At 40.0% G+C, this 26,180-nt stretch overlaps 1 protein-coding gene across 1 annotated transcript in view; it reads left to right on the plus strand.

Annotated features, from left to right (window-relative positions):
* COL13A1 (collagen type XIII alpha 1 chain) overlaps window positions 1-26,180 on the plus strand; it is a 126,192-nt gene that overhangs the window by 51,243 nt on the left and 48,769 nt on the right. Inside the window, exons 15-24 of the mRNA XM_087964084.1 lie at window positions 613-675; window positions 8,757-8,801; window positions 12,584-12,610; window positions 13,618-13,680; window positions 16,054-16,107; window positions 17,117-17,203; window positions 19,504-19,572; window positions 21,067-21,090; window positions 23,305-23,358; window positions 24,829-24,873. Coding sequence (XP_087820210.1) covers window positions 613-675; window positions 8,757-8,801; window positions 12,584-12,610; window positions 13,618-13,680; window positions 16,054-16,107; window positions 17,117-17,203; window positions 19,504-19,572; window positions 21,067-21,090; window positions 23,305-23,358; window positions 24,829-24,873 — 531 coding nt within the window. The remainder of the gene's footprint in view (window positions 1-612; window positions 676-8,756; window positions 8,802-12,583; window positions 12,611-13,617; window positions 13,681-16,053; window positions 16,108-17,116; window positions 17,204-19,503; window positions 19,573-21,066; window positions 21,091-23,304; window positions 23,359-24,828; window positions 24,874-26,180) is intronic.

Below are 26,180 nucleotides of genomic sequence, written 5' to 3' on the forward strand. Positions count from 1 at the left end.
GCTACTTTGTCGTGCCTCTGCTTGTAGTCAGTTTGTGCAATCTTCTTGCAGCAGCTTACCATGTGATCCACTGTTTCTTCAGCTTCTTTGCATAGGCGGCACTTACTGTCGGTTCCTGTCTTCTCAATTCTTTTATTATTATTATTATTATTATTATTATTATTATTATTATTATTATTATTATTATTATTATTATTATTATTATTATTATACACAAAAATGACAGTATACACAGCAAACGAGATAACCATGCTGGGTTTCGTATCACAAATCACTAGTTGAACACTTCCCAAGTGTTGAGGACTGCGTGATGTATCGGTGGATTATGCGAGCAGATCCCAGTAAGGTGGCCTTCTGCAGCTGACCAATGGTGATCTTGTCAGCGCCAATTGTTTTTAAGTGCTTGCCTAGGTCTTTAGGCACAGCACCCAGTGTGCCGAGTACCACTGGAACCACCTGCACTGGTTTATGCCAGAGTCTCTGCAGTTCGATTCTCAAGTCCTGATATCTGGTGACTTTTGCAAGTTGTTGTTGTTGTTGTTGTTGTTGTTGTTGTTGTTATTATTATTATTATTAATTTTGTTACTACATTTTCTCGCATCTTTTCCTTAGGGTGAAGTGGGTGAGGCAGGCCTACCAGGAACACCTGGACTTCCAGGATCTGCTGGCCCTAAGGTAACGGTCAGATGTTCATCTTAACAAATGCTCACTGGAGGTTTTTAAGAAGAGATTGGATAACCAGTTGTCTGAAATGGTCTAGGCCTAAGCAGGGGGTTGGACTAGAAGATCTCCGGAATCCCTTCCAACTCTGTTATTCTAATTCTAAAAAAGCACCCATACAAAATAGTTGAGATTGAGGGGAAGGAACATCCCTCCCTGGGAGCACCTGTGGCCGAGCAGGATTACAACCTGAGTCTTCAGGACACCAAGCAACACCTTAGTCAAGATACCACACTCGCTCTCTGCATGAATTGCTGCATTAATTTCAAAAGGCAACCAATGACTCAGTTGCTTGTCATGTGTCTGGATCGCTCTGAGGACACTTCCAACTTTAAAAAACAAAAAATCAATTCCCAACCTTTTCATAGAACTATAGAGTCATAAGACTGGAAGGGAACGTGGAGGGCTTCTAGTTCAACTCCCTACCTTACATCATCCCAGACAAATGGCTGTCCAACTTTTTCCCGAAAACCTTCCACAATGGAGTTTCCACAACTCTGGAAGACAAGCTATTCCATCCATTAATGAATCCCTTCTCACCGTCAGGAAATTCCTCTTTATTTCCAGGTTGGATCGCTTCCACCCATTGCTTCTTGTCCTGCCCTTTGATGCTTTGGAGAATAAACCGGCCCCCTCTGTTCTGTGATAGCCCTTCAAGTATTGGAAGGGGGCTATCATGTTACCCCCCTGATCCTTTTCTTCGTTAGGCCAGACCGCACCTAGTCAACAAACCTCATTTCAAGAACAAACCTCTTTCACTTTGCACCCATTTGATGTGGCAGCTGAGTTGATCTGGTTTCCTCTTTACTTCTCCATCTCTTGTTTCTGAATGTGCTTTTTCCACCTTTGTCATAGGGGAAAAAGCCAGACAGTAGGTAGCCTGAAGGTAGGCATGGAAATACTTTGGGGTCAATTTTGATACAGGGCACTTTGTTACTTAAAATAACGCATTGTTATGAAAACCACAGCCCTGGGCAGACTTACTTAATGGCAAAGGGATCTGCCTTCTGTTGCCATTTGATTAACCACAAGCAGATATCCCGTGTCTTATTTCCACCACGCACAAAGGCCTACTCAGTCGAAATTTACCTCAGAAGGACTCCTTGGAATTTGACTCTGAGCAAAAGTCTCTCCTTTGACCACTCAAATCGGCTGATGATTTCTTGTCTTCCTGCACTTTTGGGGGGAATAGGATTGAATTTTTTTTTCCTCAGAAAGCCTGGCTGGCTGACACACATCGAATCTTTCTGGGGTCAATGTTGAGGTTTGGCACGTTCCTTTCTCTTCTTTTAAGACTTAGGACTCTTTGAAAAGCTAGCCTGATTTCATGCCCATATGTTATTTATTCAACTGAAATCTATATTGAGCCCATACAATTTAAATATATTACTGTCCTTTTTTTTTTTTAAAAAAAAAGCATCTTACCATTTTGGCTAACATTCACAAAAGGTGAAGGAAAAATTGCCTGGCCAGAGTTAAAATGCCTGGTTCTCATATATCATAAATGCAAATGTGAAGGGTTTGATCTAAAAATGGAAATGGATGCTTTTTGTTTTTCTTCCCTGCTCCCATCAGGATCTGCTTAGACCAACATTAGTTATATGATACCCATATTGCAGTAAAAGTCAGCAATAATTGATCCAAAACAGTCTTCCTTGATTTATCCCTTCATTTTCATGAGCAATCAAAACATGTATACTCCAATACAGGTCTTCTCCAAGTTGATGTCCTCCAGATGTGCTGGACAATAAATCCCATAATCCTTAACAAGCAGGACTGGGAATTGTAATTTAACATGTTGCCAAGCCACCAGATTTGAGAAGGCAGCATTAGTAAGAAAGAAAGTCCACAATGCGTAACATTCAGAGCAACTTAATAGGAAATGTGAATTTACACGTCAGTTAGGTTCTAAACTTGCCTAATTGATGTTCACTAAGGAACGAAAGGGTGTGAAACGGCCTTTGCTCTAAAACTGGAGTACAAATATACAGATCTGTAAAGGAAATAGTAGGTAGTTGGACCGTACAAAGCACTGAAGGGGTGTTTTGCTCTGAGCGGTGTTCTCTTTGAAGCTATTCCATGAAGCAACGCAGCACACCTTCTAAAGAACAAAGGAAAACTGTCCCATTGCTTGTTTCTCATATCCCTCCAGGGACACCTTCCTCTACTTTCACCCAACTGGAATAAGCCTCGGCATCTGTGCAGAAGCCCCTCTCAGTTTGGGTCTGCCAGGAAGAGTCCACCCCACCCCCTTCCCCAAGGCAATATAAAGCCTTTTTCATGATGCAAATTGCATTACTGCTGCAGCTCAGTAAGACAGCTCAGTGTTGCCTGAACAGCTTGAAGTGCCATCAAAGCAAAAGTTTTCACAAAGATCTGGTTGGGTGAACAAGCATGCTAAATTCCTCTGTTGACTTCATTAGTGAACATCTGTTCCCCAGTTAAGATTTCCAGGCATGTTTGCTGTCTTCTGGGAAAAGCAGCTGTGATGGAGGGCATAGTAGATAAGCAATGATAACTATATGCTAAGGACCATCCACATCCTGCCACTGCTGATTGGCAACAAGCGGCAAACTCTTAATTTTCCCAGTCAAGCATCATATTACATCAGACTTCTATCTAAGACAATTCAATAGCTACTCAACTGAAGTATAAGTAAGTCTTAAAAAAAACAAGTGGATACAGATTAACAGTGTTGGAAGGGATCTTGTAGGTCATCTAGTCCAATCCCCTGTCCAAGCAGACCCTATACCATTTTTGATAGATGGCAGTCCAATTTCTTCTTGAAAGCTTCCAGTGATGCCGCTCCCAGAACTTCCGAGGGCAAGCTGTTCCATTGGTTGATTGTTCTCACTGTCAGAAAATTTCTCCTTATTTCCAGGTTGAATCTCTCCTTGTTCAGTTTCCACCCATTATTCCTTGTCTGGCTTTCAGGTGCTTTGGAAAATAGCTTGACCCCTTCCTCTCTGTGACAGCCCCTCAAATACTGGAACACTGCTATCATGTCTTCCCTGGTCCTTCTCTTCACTAGACGAGCCAAGCCCAGTTCCTGCAACCGTTCTTCATATGTTTTAGTCTCCAGTCCCCTAATCATCCTGGTTGCTCTTCTCTGCACTTTTTCTAGAGTCTCAACATCTTTTTTATAGTCTGGTGACCAAAACTGGATGCAGTACTCTAGGTGTGGTCTTACTAAGGCTAGTACTGCCTTTATCTGAAATTTTGTGTATTATATCATTGAGACAAGATATCAGTGGCCATCAAGAAGCCTAACAGACATTTATGGCCCTCTTCAAAGATTCTAACCAATTATAAATGATGAAAAACTGAATATAAGGGCTTGGAATGATGTGACGGGCGATGCAGTGATTTCTGTAAGGAATGGCACCAGAGGAAAAAGAGAAAGTATTACACTAATAATTTTCAGATTTAAAAAAACAACTTATTGTTTTAATTTGCAAACTAAGGATGTGACTTCTGTAGATCAGCTAGATGCTGCCACCTGCTGTCCAGCAGCCAAACTCCAGTCGTTTATAAGTTTTCCTTGGCCCCTTATTTTTATGAGAATGATGTGGCAGACTGTGTTACAGCGTCCACTCGGTCACAAAGATCACAGACAATGATTTTGCGAGGGTGGATTCCTTCTTTTTTTCTCTCTCTCTCTCAAATGCTCTTCTATTAATTACATCCAACATGAACCACGTCTTTAAAATTCAAGAATGCTGACTTCACTGATTGATGGGAATCTATTATTTTGTCCAGAACGTTGCTTAAATGTTTTTGAGATTGTTGTTCCAGCTGATTTGGTGGAGTGGACCATTAAACCCCCAAACACCACATTTGATGGTATGATTTGAGATCCTTTTCGATATTATGAGCCTCGGTGGTGCAGTGGTTAGAGTGCAGTACTGCAAGCTACTTCTGCTGACTGCTGGCTGCCTGTAATTTGGCAGTTCGAATCTCACCAGGCTCAAGGCTGACTCAGCCTTCCATCCTTCCGAGGTGGGTAAAATGAGGACCCAGATTGTTCGAGGCAATAGGCTGACTCTGTAAACCGCTTAGAGAGGGCTGTAAAGCATTATAAAGCGGTATATAAGTCTAAATGCTATTGCTATTATCAAACGCCACCTACCTTAACATATCTTTGATGTAGTTTCGGGACTCTTCACAAACTTTCAGATAGAAGGAAAGAAAGAAGGGCCAACCCATCCAACATATTTGTTGGTTTCCACATGTTCCTGCAAGTTGCCTATTATTTATGAGCAGCTGAATAAAAGACATGCGAGTTATGTACAACAGGTTTCTGGAGAATTTGACTCCGAAAGCCCAGCTAGTTTGGTAAATTTGAAGACATACAGCTTCTTAATGCAGGCTTTTCAGTGAGCTAACAATCAGAAAGTAGTGCATGTCACATAGTAATAAAGTGTCCCAGCCCCCATAAAACATTTAATTTTAAAAAGGATGCCAACAGGAGATGCTCTGTTCTTGGGAAAACTTCAGTAATTTTCTGAACTTTCAAATGAAATCTTCTACTGTCCCCTGGTGGTTTAGCAGCAGACATTATCTGTCCATGTCATATTTCAAGTTTGCAATTGATTTATGCAGCTTCATCTTTGGGGTAGTCACCTTGGCGTGAATTTTGCTACTTGTTGCAAATATAAACCCGTTGCTTCCATATTTTGCAAAGGCAGTTTTGTTCTTCCTAATTGCTACTCTTAATCCTAGTAGATTACCTTTCATCTTCTTTGCCCCAATTGTTTTTGATTATAGTGCTGTCAATGCCATCTAGGTCTCTTGTGTTTATTGATAACTCTATAACAGTCTCCCTGAATGTAGCAGTAATATGTCAACAAAATCATGTATGTGGCTACCAAATTAAAAATGCAAATGAAGTTGGATATGATTAAGGCTAAAAACAAAAATGCTGGTCATTATTACCCTAAACTAGGGGTGTCAAACTCACATCGTCATGGCGGCATCACGTGACATATCAGAATTTTTTTTCCCCTTCACTAAACCAGGCGTGGGCCTGGGCAATGAGTGACGCATCCAGCCCACAAACTGGGATTTTGACAGCCCTGCCCTAAACTCAATGGGGGTGGGGGTTAGTTCTTTCATTACTGCTGAGTGGCAAGGTCCAGATGTGAGGTTTTTTTTCCATTTTAATCTCAAATATGGCTGTAAATATATAAGCAATCTATTATTATCCCCACAGTTAAAATGTGGAATAGCAGCCTAGCCAAAAAGCCAGACGTATATTAGGAATACATCTCTTGGATTTTTAGGCTAGGGAAAGGACCAGGGGTGGGATTCAAATTTTGTAACATCTGGTTCTGTGGCTAGGTGGGGATGGCCATGTGACTGGGTGGGTGTGGCTTCTTCATTTTTTGACAGCTCCCCCCCCCCCCAGTTTTTTGGGCCTTCTGGCCCTCAGGGAAGCCTCCTGGGGGGGGGCGTTTTTGCTCCCCGAAGGCTTCCCTGGGGCCCAGGAAGGAAAAAAATGGAGCATAGGGGAGCATGCAGCACCCCACTATGCTCTGTTTTAGGGCCTTCTGGGCCTCAATGGACCCTTCTGGGCGAAGCAGTAAGTAAGCGAGGGGAATCCCGGCACAGCTGATCATAGGATCATAGGATCAGCTGATCGTTGGGAGGGGGAATAAAAGAAATACCTTAAAGAGTGACCGGGTGGGGAAGAATGCAGTCAGCGATGTCGGGCATGCACGCTATGTTGCGCATGCGCTATAAGGACTGACTGGGCAGGGAGGGGAGGGGCAGGCAGAGAGGGGGCGGGGCCAGACAGCAGCACGATTTGCCAGTTCTCTGAACTGCGCAGCATCATAAAAACCAGCTCTATAGAACCGGTCCGAACCAGTAGAATCCCACCCCTGGAAAGGACTGACACAGTGTTTTTCAACCTTGACAACTTGAAGATGTGTGGACTTCAACTCCCAGAATTCCCTAGCCAGCTTGCAGGTTTCAAAAACGTTGGACAAGGAGGGCCAGGTTGCCAATAGAAGAAAGAAAGGGCTATGAACCAGAGAATGCAAGATTCACTCAGTTTTATCCCATTGAAGGAGTCGAAGGCCCATTTGCCCCCTCCCCTTCTTATTAGTGGAAATTAGTTTCTTATTTGGGGGCAAATGTAGATTAATTCAGAAAATACAACAAAAGCTTGCTTCTCCGTTATAAAAAAAAAGGGAGCTGGAAGTAGTGAACATTCATCTCATATGAAAGAGTTAAAGTCTGCTTGCAGCTCAAGAACAGTTCATATCTTGCAACTCATATTTCATGATTTTTTTTTTCTACCATTGTGCTGGTTGAAAGCTGGAAAGAATTATAGACACTTCTCGGCACATAAGGCCATAAAACAGATACTGGGCAAGGATAAAAGAACCCACTCTAAGATTTGAGTTTATCTCCGTTTCACTTTGTTCACAGGTTTCGTTCGGTAGGTATTAAATTGGATATTAATTTCCTGACATTCCAAACACGTAATTAATATGAAAGTTAATAACTAATCCAGTCAGATGCGAATATATTACCTTAGGCCTGCTTTGTACAAGAAATTTTAGATCCACCTAAAAGTAATATCATGTCCAAAAGTCCAGGTCCACATGTGAATTAAACTGATTTATTGCTACTCCTCCCTATGCACAGGAATATTCTTAACTAAGGATGAGCAGCTGCTTGGAGTTAGAAATGGGTCTATAGAATTCAAGCAGGGTTAGACTTAGCTTGTCTGTGTCTACGCAGCGATTCTAGGCTGATCCCTCTTTTCACCCCACCCTTAGTCTCTGCCAAGCCCTCCTCCCAGATGCACGGAAATGCATTTGATCCAAGAAAAGTGCACAATATTTTTTTAATCAGGTGACTTATACCGATAAATATCACAGTGAATGTCAGTCTATTCTCATCCACAGAAACACATTGATTTATACTATCCTAATGAAAAGACTAAATATTATGCATTATAGGAAGGAGTGTAATGCAAACCATAATTCTGAATTAAAATATCATCTCTCTCTCTCTTTCCCTCCCTTCCTCTCCCTCCCTCTCTCTCTCTCTGCCCTCCGTTGTTGTGTATGCTGTGTAATTTCCATTGATAGCAGTCCAGAATGGGAAAATATACCATGACATAATCTACAACAGTGTATCTCAACCATGACAGCTTGAAGATGTGTGGACTTCAACTCCCAGAATTCCCCAGCTGGGAGTTGAAACCCACACATTTTCAAGCTTCCAGGGTTGAAATATACTGTGCTAGCAGTAAATGATACTGTGCAGTAGAGAAGGGGATTGGCACTGGGATATAATTTCTGTCATTTCCAATTTCATATATGTGGCCAAATTCCACCCTAACAATGAAAAATATTAGGTGTTATGACTTCCATGCAATTTTAAATCATTCCACGCCAGTTTCGATAGGTTAAGGTGTTTGCATTGAGTCATACCCATAACACAACCGAGTCGATTTCCTTCATAAAGCTGTGAAGAAAAGGTGACCCAGAAAATGCTGAATTTAAAGTAATCTTGCTATGGTCCAGAGCAATTATCATTAAAGCACTACATATTTTTCTCTTTTCTCTCAATTGTTCTTGTGTTGTTTCAAACTTGGCAACTTTAAGATACTCCCTGGGTTATGACTAATTTCCCTAGCAAAGTGCCATTTCAGTAGCATTCTGTTTGCTCTGCATATAATGATATTATTCTAAAGATATAGTTTATCTTGCATGTAATGTGGAATGCTGGTTTCAATAGCCCCCCAAAGCAGTGTAGGTACTTTGAAAATAAAATAAAATAATGTTTGTTCTTTGCAAACGGCAGTTAATGTTGGAGGGGGCTAATTTCAGCCAATTGAGCCCCATGCAAAAGGACAGCCATTCTGTGAGCTATTTGCCATTACAATGACTTTCAACGCTTCTTAGAATCTCTTGCAGTACTTTTCTTCTAATGATCACTAATTAACTCTGGGAACTTTGCATTTTCTCTCCCCATTCTTCCTCGCTCTTTATCTTCTTTATTTTGTTTTCCTCTTCCAGGGGGAGAGGGGAATGCCAGGGCTGCCAGGAAAACAAGGAGTTCAGGTATTCTGCAAGGAATGGAGTCTGATTTACTCTAACCCATACCTTTCAATTGTTCTCCTGTGTTTTGCATATGACTCCAACCTGGGGTGTGTATATGTTTCTTTTACACGTATAGGTTGCATAGAAAGAGTTGCACCACTCCGTGACTCTTTAAAGCAGCTAGGTCTTCTCCCAAGGCCAATGTCGTTAGATCAGAGAGCAGAACAAAATGGTACCTCAGAACTGCCCAACCTTGGCAACTTTAAGATTTGTGGACTTCAACTCCCAGAATTCCCTAGCCAGGATGGAGAACTCTGAAAGCTGAAGTCCCCAATCTTAAAATTGCCAAGGTTGGCAACCTTATGCTAACCTAGTTAAGTGCTACATCTGTCACACTAAAATCCTCTGCAGTTCTTTTATGGAATCAGATCCAAATCATTGCACATCATAAAGTTCAATTTAGCAGAGAAAGAACAAAGAAGAAATGTTGAACAAATGGCATGTTCATTCCTGCATCTCCATTGTATAAATAAGAAAAAGAAAATTTGCATATTTTCAGATATGCACTGAAATTTCTATGTAATTCATTAATGTGACCACAAAACAAGTCAGGGATTTCTTTGGCCATTATATATTACATTGTAGAAATGAACTACATTTGATGCAAGTTCTAATATTTTATTACTTTTTCGGGGATAAGAGTTGCACTGAAGCTTGTGCTTTGGTTTAAATCGATGTTTGGCTTAGGTTTAACCATCTGTACATCAGGCACTCAAGAATGCACATTTTCTAAAACATTTAATTTTTTTTAAAAAAAAATCAAATATATCTATTTGACAAGGACTGACATGCCATTTCTTCAATTAAATCTATCATCCAAAATTTGTTTTTCTGCCTAGCACCCTCTTCATCCTTCTAGCCCATAGGTACTAACCCTTACTCACATCTGATTCATTTCTTACTATTTCTTCCATCTGTTTATGACATAGAATCCCTGATTTCCATCTTCTGTCCTTGTGTTTTTTAGCTTTGTCCCTGATTTCTGTTTCAGAAAGTTGAGAGGTATGATCCTTCTCCCCTGTTCTTCTATCTCTATCTGCCTGTTTCATTCCTCTTCTGGTTTGCAAGCTCTTCTCTCAATGACCTTCTGATTGGGCTCCTCCGGAAGCCATACCTTTGTTGTTCATCTTTTGCATGAAAGCCTCCAGACCTATCATCCCAGTTCTAACCATAAATCGTCCTACCTATTCCTACTTCTTTCCTTCTGCCTACTCTTGTTATTCTCACTGATACAGGGTTTTTCAAACTTGGCAACTTTAAGACGTGCGGACTTCAATTCCCAGAAATTCCCCACTCAGCATGCTAGGGAATTCTGGGAGTTGAAGTCCACAAATCTTAACATTTTCAAGTTTGAAGATCACTGGCCTAACAGATACTAAACACATTACTAATTCGCAGAATATGCGGCTCTTTCACCAATATAGCCATAAAGAATTTTGCAGCTGGGTATGCCCTCGTTTTGTCTCATCTATTTGATTTTCTTAGTTGTTTTTGCTTACTACTTGGTATCATTTTTAAAATTCATGAAGCTGATTTCCTATTTTGTACTTTCTTCTATGGGGCTGTTCCCCACTGGGAGATGCAGTCAATTGGGACTGCCTGAAGCGGGCAGAAGGTTTACCCCAAAGATGAACAAAATAATGTCAGCTGTTTTAACATTGCTCCTCATGTTGAAAAATACACCTAAGAGCAGCAGAAAAGAGTCTGCTCATATATGATTCATTTCCTTGCCATGTCCTTTGTAAGCACCTTCCAAATAGATTGAAATATTATAATCTAAACATTCAGAGTTGTCTTCTGGCCCTGATACACATGATGTATCATTTTTATCAGGCTCATCCAGCTTTATGTGCAACATTACATTCAGCAGAGGTTTGGTTGCATGGCTGTGGCCACCGTCATGACTTTGGGGAGCTTCCCCGTCCCCCATTTATTTCTCTGATTGTATTAGATAGACAGGGCGGGCTTCAATTTTTTTTAGCAAGGGTTCTCTGCCCAGTTGCTGGATGGGTGTGGTCATGGTGGGTGGGGCCTGGTCGGCCTCCTGAACCACAGTAGTGGTGGAGGATATTTTTGCCTTCCCCGGACTCCGGAGGCTTTCCTTGAGCCCCCGAGAGGGCAAAAACAATCTCCCAGGGCTCCGGAGGCTCTCTGGAAGCCGGAAACAGACGCATTTCTGGCCTTCCCGAACTTCCGGGAGGCCTGCTTTTCACCCTCCCTGAGCTTCCCCACGCGCCCTGCACTTATCTGCATTCAAAACAGGCTGTGTGGGGACTCCTGGGAGGGATGGAGCCAGGCAGGAGTGGGATTTGGGGGTTCTCTGAACTGTACAGAATCTTAGCTAGCTTCTACCAAAACCCTGCAGGCCACCCAGAGGTGGGATTCAATTTTTTTAACAACCGGTTCTGTGGGCATGGCTTAGTTGGTGGGCGTGGTTTGGTGGTCATGTGACTGGGTGGACATGGCTTGGTGGTCATGTTATTGGCTGGGCATGGCCAATTCAATATATCACTCACATCAAGGCACGCATCTCCTCCCCTGGCCTCTCATGACTGTGGGGATGCTGCAATAGTCATAAGTGTGAAAAATGGTCATAAGTCACTTTTTTCAGTGCCATTGTAACTTTGAATGGTCATTCCACACAAGCAAAGTACCAGCAAAGAAGGGGAAAAAAAACTCCAGAGAAATTCCTGAGACAGGAAGTCTAGTCCTGCCAAGAATGTAATAAGGGTTAACGGAGAGGCAGTTTCTGTAAGCAACACCACAATGTTTCCTTCCTGCCTTCCTTACAGGATTAGGCCAGTAATTTCTTCTAACAACTGGTTCTCCGAACTGCTTAGAATGTTAACAACCGGTTCTAGCGAATAGGTGCGAACTGGTAGAATCCCACCCCTGGATAGATATACTATTAAGTAGTAAAATTGTAAATTTGTAAAATTTAAAAAAATTGTAAAATTGTAAAAATAACCTTTATGATAGATAGTATGATATAAAAGGAAGAACTACATATTTTAACACATGCTTTAGCTCAGGATGTTCCAACCATGGCAATTTTAATACTTTGCAGTTCAACTCCCAGAATTCTCCAATCACCTATGCTGACTGGGGAATTCTGAGAGTTGAAGTTCACAGGTCTTAAAGTTGCCAACGTTGGGCACGCCTGTTTTAGATATTGATGAAGCTTAGACTTCCTATACCATAAGAATCCTAGTTAGAACTGGGTTTGGCAATTTTCTTGTCAGGATAATCCCCAAGAATTTTTTCTGGTAGATGAGCACCTATATAAGTTTGTTTTAAAATGCTGTAGCACTTTTATATGAGAAAATAGAAAGGGAAATGCCAATGTTCTGGTTTTCTCTATATCTTACTCATTAGATATGTCTTGAAGGGGGATTTTTTCAAGGAATTACAAAGGAATAATAACTTTGGGTGCCCCATGTATTCCTCACGACTTCCACACACAAATTTAAATATTAATCCAAACTCAACTATCAACTTTCCCATTCTTCCAGATTTCATTTTATTTTCTAAAAAGTTGTTGATCCAGTTATAGCTGAATAAAATTTTACATTAGTGAATTTTCTGTGTGAGATTTAGTGGACTTTAAACAGATATAAATAGAATTTGAAAGAAATCTGAAATGGTCATGGACACAAAGTTTTTGACACAAAAAGTCCATTACACGGGGAAAGAGCTATCTCATTTTCTCAGTATATTTTTCCTTTTTTTTTTTTCTAATGCAGGGTGAACCCGGGAATCCAGGAGCAAAGGTAACACACTTTTAAAAAATTAATCTGTTCTAAATTTGTTCAGCTATATTTTATTTTAATCTCTTAAGTGGATCTGGTACTATAATAACCAGTATGTGAATAACCAATTAAAAATATGTTGGCTATCAAATATGTTAGATATCAACTGGGATAGTAGGCTTCTTCTGTTTGCTGTGTAGCAGAGGTCTCCAAACTTGGCGACTTTAAGACTTGTAGACTTAACTCCCAGAATTCAGTCAGCCATGCCGGCTGGGGAATTTTGGGAGTTGAAGTCCACAAGTCTTAAAATCACTATGTTTGGAGACCACTGCTCTGGAGGGACAAAAAGGAGAGAGTTATCTCCAAATTATACTTACTACCCCCTTGTTCATTACTCATGCAGGGTTGTTCCTTGCTGGAATCTTTAGTACTAAGAAATCCAATTAACTTATTGTGGGATCTTCCTTAGAGGAATAAGAGCTATTGTGGTGTGGTGCCTCATGTTTGAATCAAGAAATCCATCATTCATTTGTCTTACAATCTTAGCCAAACCACCATCTCTTAGCTCTTCTCTTCCTTTCCAGTCTACCTTAGAAAAATACTAACCGTAGTCAGTTTACAAAGATAATATATATGAATTGCTCTGACTGCTTCAAAGCATTATCCAAATATTATTGTGGTTACTATGCTTATCAATACTTTTTTAAAAATCATATTTTCATGTTGGTGCTCTTATTATTTATATCTGTATGATGCTTAGGTGGAGTGTTGGGTAGAAAAACATACTGTATACATATATATACCCATCATATATAAGGGAAAGCAATCTTAAGGGAAATGGAGAAAGGAAATATATTGTTTGATACAAAATGAATCTAAATTTATCCCTTGTGAAAATTGCTGAGAGAATTGCTGGGGGAAGGCTTGTTCTATATTTGGTTTTTGGATATGCTGCACTACCTTTCATTATTCCTACATAATACCTACATTATTGTGCCTTTTTTTTCCCTTACGAAAAAATTAAAAAGGGAGAACATGGAATTTCTGGGAAGATGGGCCCCCCAGGTTTGCCTGGAAAAAGGGGGTACAGGGTAGGAAAAGATGCAAAGCTTGGATTTTGTTTGTCTGCATTGTCCTTCTCAACAACCCATGATTCTGATCCGAGTGCTGTGAGCTAAATTTTCCAAGTTTATTTATTTTTATTTATTTATTTTGTCAAACGCTTACAATATAATAGAAATAAGAATAAACATAAGCTTAAATACAAGAAATTGGAACTAATAATTGGGGACATTAGAACAGGGACAGTAGGCACGATTGTGCGCTTATGCACGCCCCTTACAGACCTTTTAGGAAAGGGGTGAGATCAATAGAGGTTAGTTTGAGGGTAAAGGAGTGGGGGTTTGAGCAGGTGACAACAGAATCAGGTAGTGAGAAAGTTGGAAAGACATTTTTCCACTGCTTACGTGGCTGAAATGTAACTCAAAAGTCAAGGCCACCAAAACTAATTTTATTTTTGATCAATTTGGTTTTTAATTGAAAGTAAAAAATAAATGTCTCGGCATGCTGAAAGCTTCATAGCAGTGTTATGATGTAGCATGGTTTTTGCATGGATTTATATCTTTCTATGTTCTGTGCTCTTTTATTCTGGGAATGAAACATTATAAGATCTTTCCACAAGAATATGTGCTAGATGGATTCATTCTGGGCTGGAGTACAAACACCAAGATTCGTTACTCTCTTTAAGATTTCAATTGTTTTATTTATGTACATTTTTTTTAAAAAAAAGTCATTTCCAATTAAATATGATAACATATTTTACAAGCATGTGTTTCAAAATCTTCAGGAATTCCTAGAAACAGATAATTGCCCTTTGTGGCCAGATAAAATCCTCTCCATGCAATGAAAACCTAAATGCCTAAGCCCTTCCCCTCTGCAGCCCAGAAATTAAATTATTGTCTAGGTAGTTAGACCTAAGGCAGGGATGAGACATTCATATGAGCACAATTATTTTTGTCAGATAATAGCAGTGCCTTGATTTTAGTATCTACTGAGACTTATTAGTCTCTTCCCTCCAGTGTTAATCTAATATGTTATGAAGATAAGTTAATGTACTTTTCTTCAACATTATTAATGAATGATAATGAACTGGTACATTACACTAATTCATAGAAAATATGTGTAATACATTAAAAGTGCTTGGGAGGGGGGGAAAGCTGCTAACATTCACCCAAGAGTAACTTGGGTAAAAAGTTGGTCTAATGATGCAATATGAGGTGCCTCTCAAACATTGTGGGGAGTGAGGTGCCTCTCAAACATTCTAAAGATCCTGTGCTTTTCTGGAGGAATTCCAACCATGAATGATTTTAAAATAATCCCAAACATTCATGACACTTATAGTGGGACTTAAAGTTATTTTAATCATTATGTAAATATATGCATTACAACAGTTTAAATTGAAGCTAGCTTGTCCCTGTCCAGGAAAGGCCAAGATTGGTATCAGGCCTTTAATAACAATGATGGCAATTGGAGAACCTCTATGCTCCAAAATTTGGAGTCCAAATCTGTTCCTTCTGAAGTAATATAACCCCAATGGAAACAGGAGGTCAGCATTTCCTATATCTAGGATCTACTTATCAAAAGGTCTCCAAATTATCAGGGCTCAGGCTAAATGTAATCCTAATGCAAACACCCACATTTTGATCATGTGACGGTCAGAATGCTCCAACCTTCGTAAGTGTGATGACCGGTTGTAAGTCACTTTAGTTAGTGCTTTCATAACTTCAAACACTCACTTAAGCAAATGGTTGTAAGTTGAGGACTACCTGTATGTAATTCGCATTATTTGTGCAATGACATCATGTTGAATGGGATATCAACTTTCTCCCCTCCCATCACAGATGCCCAAGCTCTCCAGGAAAAAAAGATACTAGTTTTTCCCTAACACCATCACTCTGCTAAACAAACAGTTCCCTCACTGTCCAACTATTTACAAAGTCTATTACTATTAATCTTTTCATCACTCCTTATCACCCATCCCCTCCCACTTGTGACTGTATGACTCTAACGTTGTCGCTTGCATCCTTACAATTTATATTGACTGTTTCCTAGTATGATTTGATTGCTTATTGTACCCTATGACTATTATTAAGTATGATTCTTGATTCTTGATGAATGTATCTTTTCTTTTATGTACACTGAGAGCATCTGCACCAAGACAAATTCCTTGGGTGTCCAATCACACTTGGCCAATAAAGAACACTATTCTATTCTATTCCAGTTTTGCTGAGAAATCCAGGTTGGATTTATTTTGAAAATCTGGATTTTCTTCCTGATGAAAGCTTGTAAAAGGCAAAAGTAAACTATGAAGAGGATGTTATATTATGCTCTTTTTCCAATCCCCATTACAAGATAAAATAAATCATAGCATCTGGCATCTGTTCTTACTGGTTTTTCTTCAACAGGGTGAGAAAGGGACACCTGGTGATCCAGGACCTTCTGGAACCATGGGGCAAAAGGTCTGTTTTGTTATCTAAGTGGGGAATAAGGAGAGTGGCATATTTTATTTTATTGAAAGCCAAAATATATATATATTTTGTTTTCTTAAGTTTTGTAAGTTACTTACATGTATGGTATTCAGCTTCATTCGGGTATTTTCCCACATCATTATAGTTGTGCTTTTAAAGTTGTAGCAACATTTCGGCAGAATCTCATCTGCCATCATCAGGCTTCTGTATTGTGTTCATCTGTATTGTGTTTGAACACAATGAAGCATGATGAGATTCTGCCGAAATGTCGCTACAACTTTAAAAGCACAACTATAATGATGTGGGAAAATACCCGAACAAAGCTGAATACCATTGTATTGTTTTGGTTAATCAAAGGACAGGCACTCAAGCAACTGAGCCTGCCTTGAATGTCTTTGACGTTTTACTGATCAACTACGTAAGGTCACCTTTCCCAAGTTGCTAACAACTTGATACAGGTAGTCCTCAACTTATAACCATTTGTTTAGTGATCATTCAAAATTATAACGGCACAAAAAAAGGTAACTTGCAATCTTTTTTGCACCCATGACCCTTGCAGCATCCTCATGGTCACATGATCAAAATTGGGACGCTTGGCAACTGGCATGCAGTTGTGATGGTTGCAGTGTTGCAAGGTTGCACGTGATCACAAATATGTCCAAACAGTTGACTATCACCCTTTGCGACCTTCTGACAAGGAAAGTCAATGAAGGAAGCCAGATTCTCTTAACAACTGCAAGCGATTGGCTTAACGGCTATGGCAAGAAAGATCGTACAATGTGGCGAAGCTCGCTTAACAGCTGTCTTACTTAGCAACAGAAACATTGGGCTCAATTGTGGTCATAAGTCGAGGACTACCTCCATTCTCCCAATGTGTTGAGACTTCTGGAGTTCCCTGAGTTGCAATTCCATCATATCTGCAGGCAACAAATTGCCTTCAAATAAGGAAAATAAGGTTCATTAATATTACTCATTGCTCGTTTTGTTCAATTCTCTTAAGGGCGAAAAAGGAGATTCTAGCAATGCACTTGGAGGTGGTAAAGGAGAACCAGGAACCCCAGGACTGCCAGGGCCTCCAGGACCAAAGGTGATGAATGTTGTGGAAAAAGTGGGCTAGAAATGACTACATATGCATATAGTGGGTATATAGTTTATGTAGTGCATTGGGTAGATTTTCTATTGAGAGAGAGCAAGAGAGCAAGAGATTGTCATCAAATATTTAGTTGCCAAACAAATAGAAAACTACTCTTTAGTTTCTTCAAGGTATAAAATTCCCTACTTCTTTTATCCTGCTTGCTTCACTTCTTAATCAACCAGGGGCAGAATGGGACAACTTGTCATGGCCAACTTTCTGCAGTCAACTTGTCATGGCCAACTTTCTGCAGTCAACTTGTCATGGCCAACTCACCCAGTGGTGGGATTCAATATTTTTTTTACTACCAGTTCTGTGGGCGAGGCTTGGTGGCCGTGGCAGGGGAAGGATACTGTAAAATCTCCAGTCAGAGGTGGTATTTGCCGGTTCTCCGACCTACTCAAACTTTCCGCTACCCGTTCTCCAGAACTGGTCAGAACCTGCTGAATACCACCTCTGAACTCGCCATCGCCAACTCGCCACAGGACAAGGCAACAATTCTGTTTAATTATTTAAAATAATTTTAAAAATATTTACATTTTTGTCATTCCCTTTTCATTTTGTCCCTCCTTTGGCATCCTTTATTTAACAATTCTATTCCACTATTTTTTTGATACGGTATTAGCGTAACTCTTGTCTCTCAGTGAGCGGGCCTGTGGCAAGTTGGCCATGGCAAGTTGTCCCATGGTGAGTTGGCTGTAGTGAGTTGGCTGCGGTGAATTGTCCTAGAAACCCTCAGAGGAAGTGTCTTCCAAGTGTGTAGACACTCGATCAGGAGAACAGCTAAGTGGAGCAGAACAATTGTGAGTGAATATCTTCAACCAAAGAGCTGCTCAGGAGAATAAATGCCATCCCCTTGTAGTAAATGAATCAATGAGTTGACCAGTTAATATGAAACACACAACACACATGAAAGATCTACAGTAACAGGCAGTTCATGTTCATGCAGACTTACATGATGATATATTAATGTGGAGAGAGACTTAAGGCAGTTCCATGGAACAGGTGTTTCCATCCCAAAATCCCTCAAGAGTACATTTATAAACTGGCCCACAATCATCTTCCCTATTTCCAAGCTCAGAACACAGCATGTAGAGAGTCCTGTAATCCAATCAATGCTTTCCAATTGTTCCCCAAGTGGAAAATAGAAGGAACATCATTCAATCAGTCTGCTCCCTCATGATTACGTCTGAATGCATTATATTTTAAAGCAACATAATTTCCAAAGACCTATGACAATATGTGGTTAAAATCAGATCACATTATAGTAATTCAATTATTACTATATAAATTTATATATCAATAATACAAGTAAAATAAATATAAAAATGGCCTCCAGTAAGCAGAAGTCAGTTCCTGCAGGCTCCATTTTGCCAGCTATTGGATGCAAAATGGACACGATTCTTGTCTTGCTGAAAAGGGGCATCACTGAACTTTTTGTAATTTTGGGGAAATCTTTTCACCTTGAGATTACCATCATTTTACTTTTTTTGTATTAAAACATACTTCTTATTTTCTGCTTGTTTTTGTTTCCTCAGTTAGAAGTTTCTGGTTCTCTTCTTTGTCTGCCAGATTACAATATCATCAGCGTATCTTAAACTGTTTTATTTTTATACCATCTATTGACAATTCCATTACATGCTGAATTAATCAAATATTTCTCCATAGACGTTGAAAAGGTGGGGGCAATAAGACACATACCGAGTGGTCTTCTTTATTGGATTGAAAACTCCTTTGAAAAACGTCCTTCAAATAAACTTGTTCCCAGTATATATTATTTTAAATAAATACATACGTTTTGTCATTAGAGTGACAAAAATGTATGCAAGGGCAGCTTGATAAACTATATATCAGGGGTGGGGGATGATGGCCCTTTTATGACTTGTGGACTTCAACTCCCAGAATTCCTGAACTAGCATAGCTAGCTCAGGAATTCAGAGTTGAAGTCCAAGAATCATATAGGGGCCATTGCTTCTCACCTCTGCTCTATATAAACAAAAAATATTAAATCCTTCTAAATATTTCCAGGGACTAAACTGCCATTTCTGTATTATGTGTGCTGAATTCATGTATCACAGTCCCTAAAATCCAACCCAGTGCACTTTAGCCAAGCAGGATTTATAAAGCCAGCTGCTTTGTGCGTGACAAGAGTGACAATTTCCTCACCGAATAGATTTCCATGGACACACATACTTTATTAATGCAGTAGTATTAATCCCGAACACCTGTTCCTAACCATATATACCTTATTTTAGGGCCCCAAGGGTGAACCAGGGAAGAGTGAAATGGTAGACTACAATGGCAATATCAATGAAGCTTTACAGGTAAGGAAGTAGGAGATATACAATAGACACCAGATTATCATGTCAATGCTTCTGTGAACCTTTTCATTAATTATTGCAATTTGCTATTGATTGATTGATTATATGCCATCAAGTCATTTTAGACTCCTAGCAATCATGTAGATTTTCTCTGTGATCATAACTTACCTGTTGTTGGAGGTCTCCCAATGGTGTATTCATTGCCAAAGGAACTGAATCCATCCATCTTGCTGCTGGTTGTCCTCTTCTTCTGTTTCCTTTATCGTCTTCTCTTTCCTTTGTCTTCTCTTTGCTAAAGTCCTCTCCTTCTTTCCAATAATGCTTGTTCTCTTTCCTGCAGTCCTTTTCTCTTCCTCTAATGCTTTCTTCCTCTTCTTCCTCTTTCTTATAGTCCTATTCCTCTTTCCTCTTTGCTTACATGCAGAATAATTGGGGGGGGGTTACATATATATTGTGCTGTAGCGTATGATTAAATCACATACTTTATTTATTCTATTTTACTCTTCCTTTTTCTAGAAACATAAATAATGATGGTAGCGTTGAATATATGGGTCTAGACCAGGGGTGGGCAACTATGGCCCTTTTATGAATTATGGACTTCAACTCCCAGAATTCCTGAGCAAGCCATGCTAGCTCAGGAATTTTGGGAGTTGAAGTCTGTTAGGGATAACATTGTTTACCTAACTTAGTTTGGATAAAAAATAATATATAAACTATGTTAGTTAGTTTAAGTATATGTATCACTTTAAACTGTAAACCAAGTTTTTGGGTGCGGTTGTAAAATCACCATATGAGGGAGCAAGAGAGCTCACTGTTTCCCTGGCTTATACTGAAATGCTGACAATGAAGGATTGATGGTGATAAACTGCGTGTTTGCTGAGAGAAGAAAAGGGGTTTGATTTTTCTTCATATCTCTGACTGCAAAAGAGATATATCACTGGACTGATTGATTGTAAGTTTAATGAACTTTTTTTTGACACTGGACTTTGCAAACTGAATAACCCCCGGACTGACTGAACTTAGTGTATGACATATGGACTGTTTTGACTATGCTATAACTCTTGCTGGAATAAAAACTATTTAACTTGCACAGTGTATCTGTCTTACTGAGTGTAAGCTACTACAATGTTTTGTCTCACATATCTGCCTGTCTGCTAGACTGCCGTTGCACGTTCTGCTAGGGTGTATATCCCTAACAAAGTCCACAAGTCATAAAGGGGCCATAGTTGCCCACCTCTGGTCTAGACTATTGTTATAGACTGAATGGCACTAGCTAATTATATCACTTCTCATATCATTCCAAAGTAAACCCTAATCCTATGAAATAGGTATTGGAAACAACAGGTGGAAAGACACCTGTGCATTAACTGGCAGATTGATTGTCTGAAAAAAATAAAATGAAATAATTTAAATCATACCTTACCTATCATACTGTAGCATCTATGATAGACATATAGGTACAGATAATGTTTAACAAACAATTGTTCTTTCATTCAGGAGATACGAACATTGGCCCTCATGGTGAGTTAATCTTCTTTTCTATAAGATGTGGTTCTTAATAAAAACTCAGTTAAATAGGGGAATCGGGCTAGCAATTCCAACAGAATGATGTATTTATAAATGCCACCCATGAATAAATGGGGAATTCATCCTTTCCTAGAGTGATGGGTTAGATATATAAGCTTTCATTGTTCTTCATTTCAGAATTTTATCCCAGCACATGAAGCTGGGAAAAGTATCTGTTGATAGATACCTTCTTGCATCTCGGTGGGATATGCAGGGGTCTCCAACCTTGGCAACTTTAAGACTTGTGGACTTCAACTCCCAGAATTCCTCAGCCAGCAAAGCTGGCTGAGGAATTCTGGGAGTTGAAGTCCACAAGTCTTAAAGTTGCTAGCACTGCCACTGAAGTTCTTCCCCTCCCAAAAATCAATGGTGGCATCTACAGTAGTTACTAAAAGGGTATATGCAGGATTTGTCCTCCTATTCGAGGGAACAAAGCATCCGTTTTTGGTCCTATATTCATCCCACCTTGTGACTTTCTTGGAGTACAAAATGGCAGCCCAGAAAGAAATAGTTTGTGGGTGACTAGGAGGAAATAAACAGGAGCTCTTTACAGTTCAGAAGGCCATCTCCATACACAAAGCTTACTCCCATGATTTATTAATACACTAGCCAATGAGAGCAGAGGAGGAAATCAGGTGTATATCCTTGAATTCCCCTCACTATTCCCCTCACTGGATATATTGGATGACACTTTCCATAATTCCCAGCCAGCTTGACCAACATTAACACAGTGGGAATGTCAGGATCTTCCTCCTACATTTTACAGGTGCATCCAGTACTTAACTGAGACTGGTAGATAAATTAATTTTGGCATTCTATTCATTTGCCAGGGTAATTAGGGTATTGAAGAGTGATCAATAGTCTAAGACAGAAAGGCACTCAGTAATATCTCCCTCCCGCCATTTGACATTTGTCTACTCTAAGGAGCTTGAAAGAAATTGATTATATATATACCACATTCATGTATGTGTGTGTGTGTGTGTGTGTGTGTGTGAGTGGTGGGATTGAAAAATTTTTACTACCAGTTTTGTGGGCGTGGCATGGCTTGGTGGGCATGGCAGGGGAAGGTTACTGCAAAATCCCCATTCCCTCCCCACCCCACTAACCTGCTTTCCAGCTCCGTTCTCCTGTGCAGAGCAACCAAAGAAGACACAGCCGATCAGCTGGGACTCGGGAGGCAGAGAATAGATGGGGGCAGGGCCAGTCAGAGGTGGTATTTGCTGGTTCTTCAAACTACTCAAAATTTCCACTACCGGTTCTCCAGAACTGGTCAGAACCTGCTGACCACGTCATTATAGTTGTGCTTTTAAAGTTGTAGCAACATTTCAGCAGAATCTCATCTGCCATCATCAGGCTTCTGTATTATGTGTGCTGAATTCATGCATCACAGTCCCTAAAATCCAGATGAACACAATACAGAAGCCTGATGATAAATAATCATAAAAATATATATATATATATATATATATATATATATATATATATATATATATATATATATATCAATCATTCAGCTGATTTTAGTAGTGGTGCTTTAAGTTGCAAAGAGAATCTCATGGCTTTGATATTCCTGTGAGTTGACTACAACTTCATCCTGATTTTTCTTGTCTGTTTTTGGTCTTGGGTTGCTGTTGTTCAATATCTTCTGTCTGTTTTGCTCTAATCTTGATTGGTAATGACATGGGAAAAATGACCTAACAAAGCTGAATACCATACATGTAGTACCTGGCTTGTGAAAACTTTGAGAAAATATATATATGTATGTATGTATGTATGTATGTATGTATGTATGTATGTATATTTTCTGAGGTTTTGTGGATCTTGGTTCGAGCGATTGAGATCAGGCAACGTTTCGATGAAGTCTCATTCATCATCTTCAGGGTTGTGTCTTCGGCTCTGTGCTTCTTACTCTGAGAAGCAAAGAGCCGAAGACACAAGCCTGAAGATGATGAATGAGACTTCATCGAAACGTTGCCTAGATACTTCCAATTTTACGCGGGAGAAAACCCGAATAACCAAAGATCCATACACACACACACACACACACACACACACACACACACGCACACATTTTATTCCAAATAACAATACCATTTTAAAAAAGAAAGAGAAATAAATAATTATATTTATATGCTGCTAAACAATGAAGGTTTTTTCTCTCTCTATCAGGGACCTCCTGGTCTTCCAGGCCTTGCAGGGCCAGCTGGACCGCCTGGACAGAAGGTAATTCCATCAGTCTTTCCTAACAGTCAGCAAAGATAAAGCCTTTTCCATCTGCTTAATTAAAATTGAATGAATATGATGAAAATTGAACAGAAGCAGAGGAAGATACCGTTCTTCTTATCAGATAATCTTCATCCAGAGATGGATCGCACTGTAAAATGCACTACAACGAAAACACTACGAACGCTTTTGCGGTGTAAATGGAATTGACAACTTGCTAATAGATTTCCCAATGCAGCAAATGTTTGTCTTTGGTCCTGCTGATCCCCCATCTTCTTTTAATTCGTTATTTATTCATATGATTTATATAGCTGCCTATATGTCACAGACATGACTGTGGATAGCTTACAAGATGGATGGATGACTGTAGCACACACTACAGGGAAAGAAGAAGGGGATAAAATGTGTGTGCCTCATTTTCCTATCTAGCAGAAAATTAGATTGTAGCTGACACAATTATATCCTGTTCACAATCTAAATTCAAGAACAACTTAGCGACCCAAAGAACAAGCATTATTTTCACTCTTGGAACCTAACAAATTTAAGTTATCATTCAACTTTTAGTGCTAATTGATCCACAAATTCTTGAACAAAACTGTTCCCAAATTTCATAAAATTTAGTAAATTTAGTGTTTAGTATTTAGTATTTAGTAAAAGTATTGTGTAAAGCAGTGGTTGCCAACCAGTGGGCCGGGGACAAATTTTGGTGGTCCGCAGAGAAATGTCATCCCCCAAAGCACCCCCCAAAGCAATTAATCCAAGCTGCGCGGGAACACAAGCCTGCGCCGCCCACATGGGCCATGGGAACACAAGGCTTGCATCACTTGCATTGCGAACAACACGAGGTAGTAAGGGGAGGGGGGAAAGGACAGAAGGGGGGAAACTTGCCCCATGCGCCCCACGTGCCTCACCTGGCCACTGAGCTGCTTCTTTCCACTTCTTTCTTCTTCTCCTTTTGGCTGCACGCAAGGAAAGCAGCAAAAGTCTGTCTTTCACTCCCCTAAACTCCACCAGAAATGAATCTTTGGGACCCTACAAGGCCTCCTGCTCCAAGAGGCTGCAACAAGTCTCATAAAGACTCATTTCTGGTGGAGTTTGGGGGAGAGAAAGAAAGACTTCTGCTGCTTTCCTTGCATGAAGCCAAAAGTCTCTCTCTCCCACCCCCTGAGAACCGAGCTGGAGACGGTATCCTGTGATCCCAAATAAAGAACGATCGATCGGTAGGAAAACGGGGTGGGGAATTTTCCTGCAGACTTTTTTGGGGGATTTTCCCAGGGTCTCTGGTCCATGGGATTTAAAATTATGAGTTTGGTGGTCAACCCTGGTGTAAAGTAAATGTGTATATTGTGTATATAAGTACATCGACAATAAACTATTATTATTATTATTAATAATAATAATATCTTCACATGTCTTCTTCAAAGTTCCAAGGTTAATAATTTATATATATCCTTCACTTTTTCCTCTCAGGGTGAAATTGGCTTGCCAGGTCCTCCAGGACGTAATGGAGAAAAGGTAAGGAGTTAGACATGAGAAACAGGTACTATATACCTGTATACATCATTAAATAATCAGAGGTGTCTCTACTCTCTGAAGCTGGAGCTTCCATGAAAAGGCATTCTTGAGTTTAGCTCTGTTCATAAGTGAAGAAAACTGTTTACACAGAATACGGAATAACAGAGTTGGGAAAATCCCTGGAGGTCTTCTAATCCAACTCCTTGCTTGATCAGGAGACCCTAAAGCATTCTAGACAAACGACTGTCCAATCTCTTCTTGAAAACCTCCAGTGATGGACAGTGGTGGGATTCAATTTTTTTTTTTTACTACTGGTTCTGTGGGCGTGGCTTGGTGGGCATGGCAGGGGAAGGATACTGTAAAATCTACATTCCCTCCCCACTCCTGTGGGGGAAGGTAACTGCAAAATCCCCACTCCCTCCCCACCCCACTAACCTGCTTTCCAGCTCCGTTCTCCTGTGCAGGGCAGCAAAAGAAGACCCAGCCAATCAGCTGGGACTCAATGGGAGGCAGAGAATAGATGGGGGTGGGGTCCAGTCAGAGGTGGGATTTGCCGGTTCTCTGAACTATTCAAAACTTCCGCTACCGGTTCTTCAGAACTGGTCAGAACCTGCTGAATGCCACCTCTGGTGATGGAGCATCCTCAATAAGAGACCCCCCAGAGAAGTCCAGCAAGGTTGCACAAAGAACTCTTTGATAAATTGAGAGACGAAAAGGACAAGTATGAAAAAAAATGGGCATAGGGACATATAACTAAAGGAGAATATCAGCAAATACTGGGAATCTGCAAAGATGAAATCAGGAAAGTAAGGGTCAGAATGAACTTAGACTTGCAACAAATGTTAAAAATATAGGCAGTCGTTGACTTACAAGCACAATTGAGCCCCAAATTTTTGTTGCTAAGTGAAACAGTGAATTTTGCCCATTGTATTACCTTTTTTAACCACAGTTGTTAAGTGAATCACTCCAGGTGTTAAGTTAGTAATGCAGTTATTAAGTGAATCTGGATTCCTCATTGACTTTGCTCATCAGAAGATTGCAAAAGGTGATTGCATGACGCCGGGACACTTGAACTGTCATAGGTATGAATCAATTGCAAATGTCTGAATTTTGGGAATGCTACAACGGTCATAATGTGAAAAATGGTCATAAGTCACTTTTTTCCATGCCTTTGTAACTTGAACCCAGGGGTGGGATTCTACCTGGACAGTCTGGTTCTATAGAACCGGTTGTTATGATTCTGCCCAGTTTGGAGAAACAGAAAATCGTGCCACTGGCTGACCCCGGCCCAACCCACTCACTCCTTA

Source organism: Notechis scutatus, chromosome 4 (assembly GCF_049901735.1).
Source record: "Notechis scutatus isolate UNSWTSFEM ecotype Mainland chromosome 4, rNotScu1.2, whole genome shotgun sequence".
Lineage (NCBI taxonomy): Eukaryota > Metazoa > Chordata > Lepidosauria > Squamata > Elapidae > Notechis > Notechis scutatus.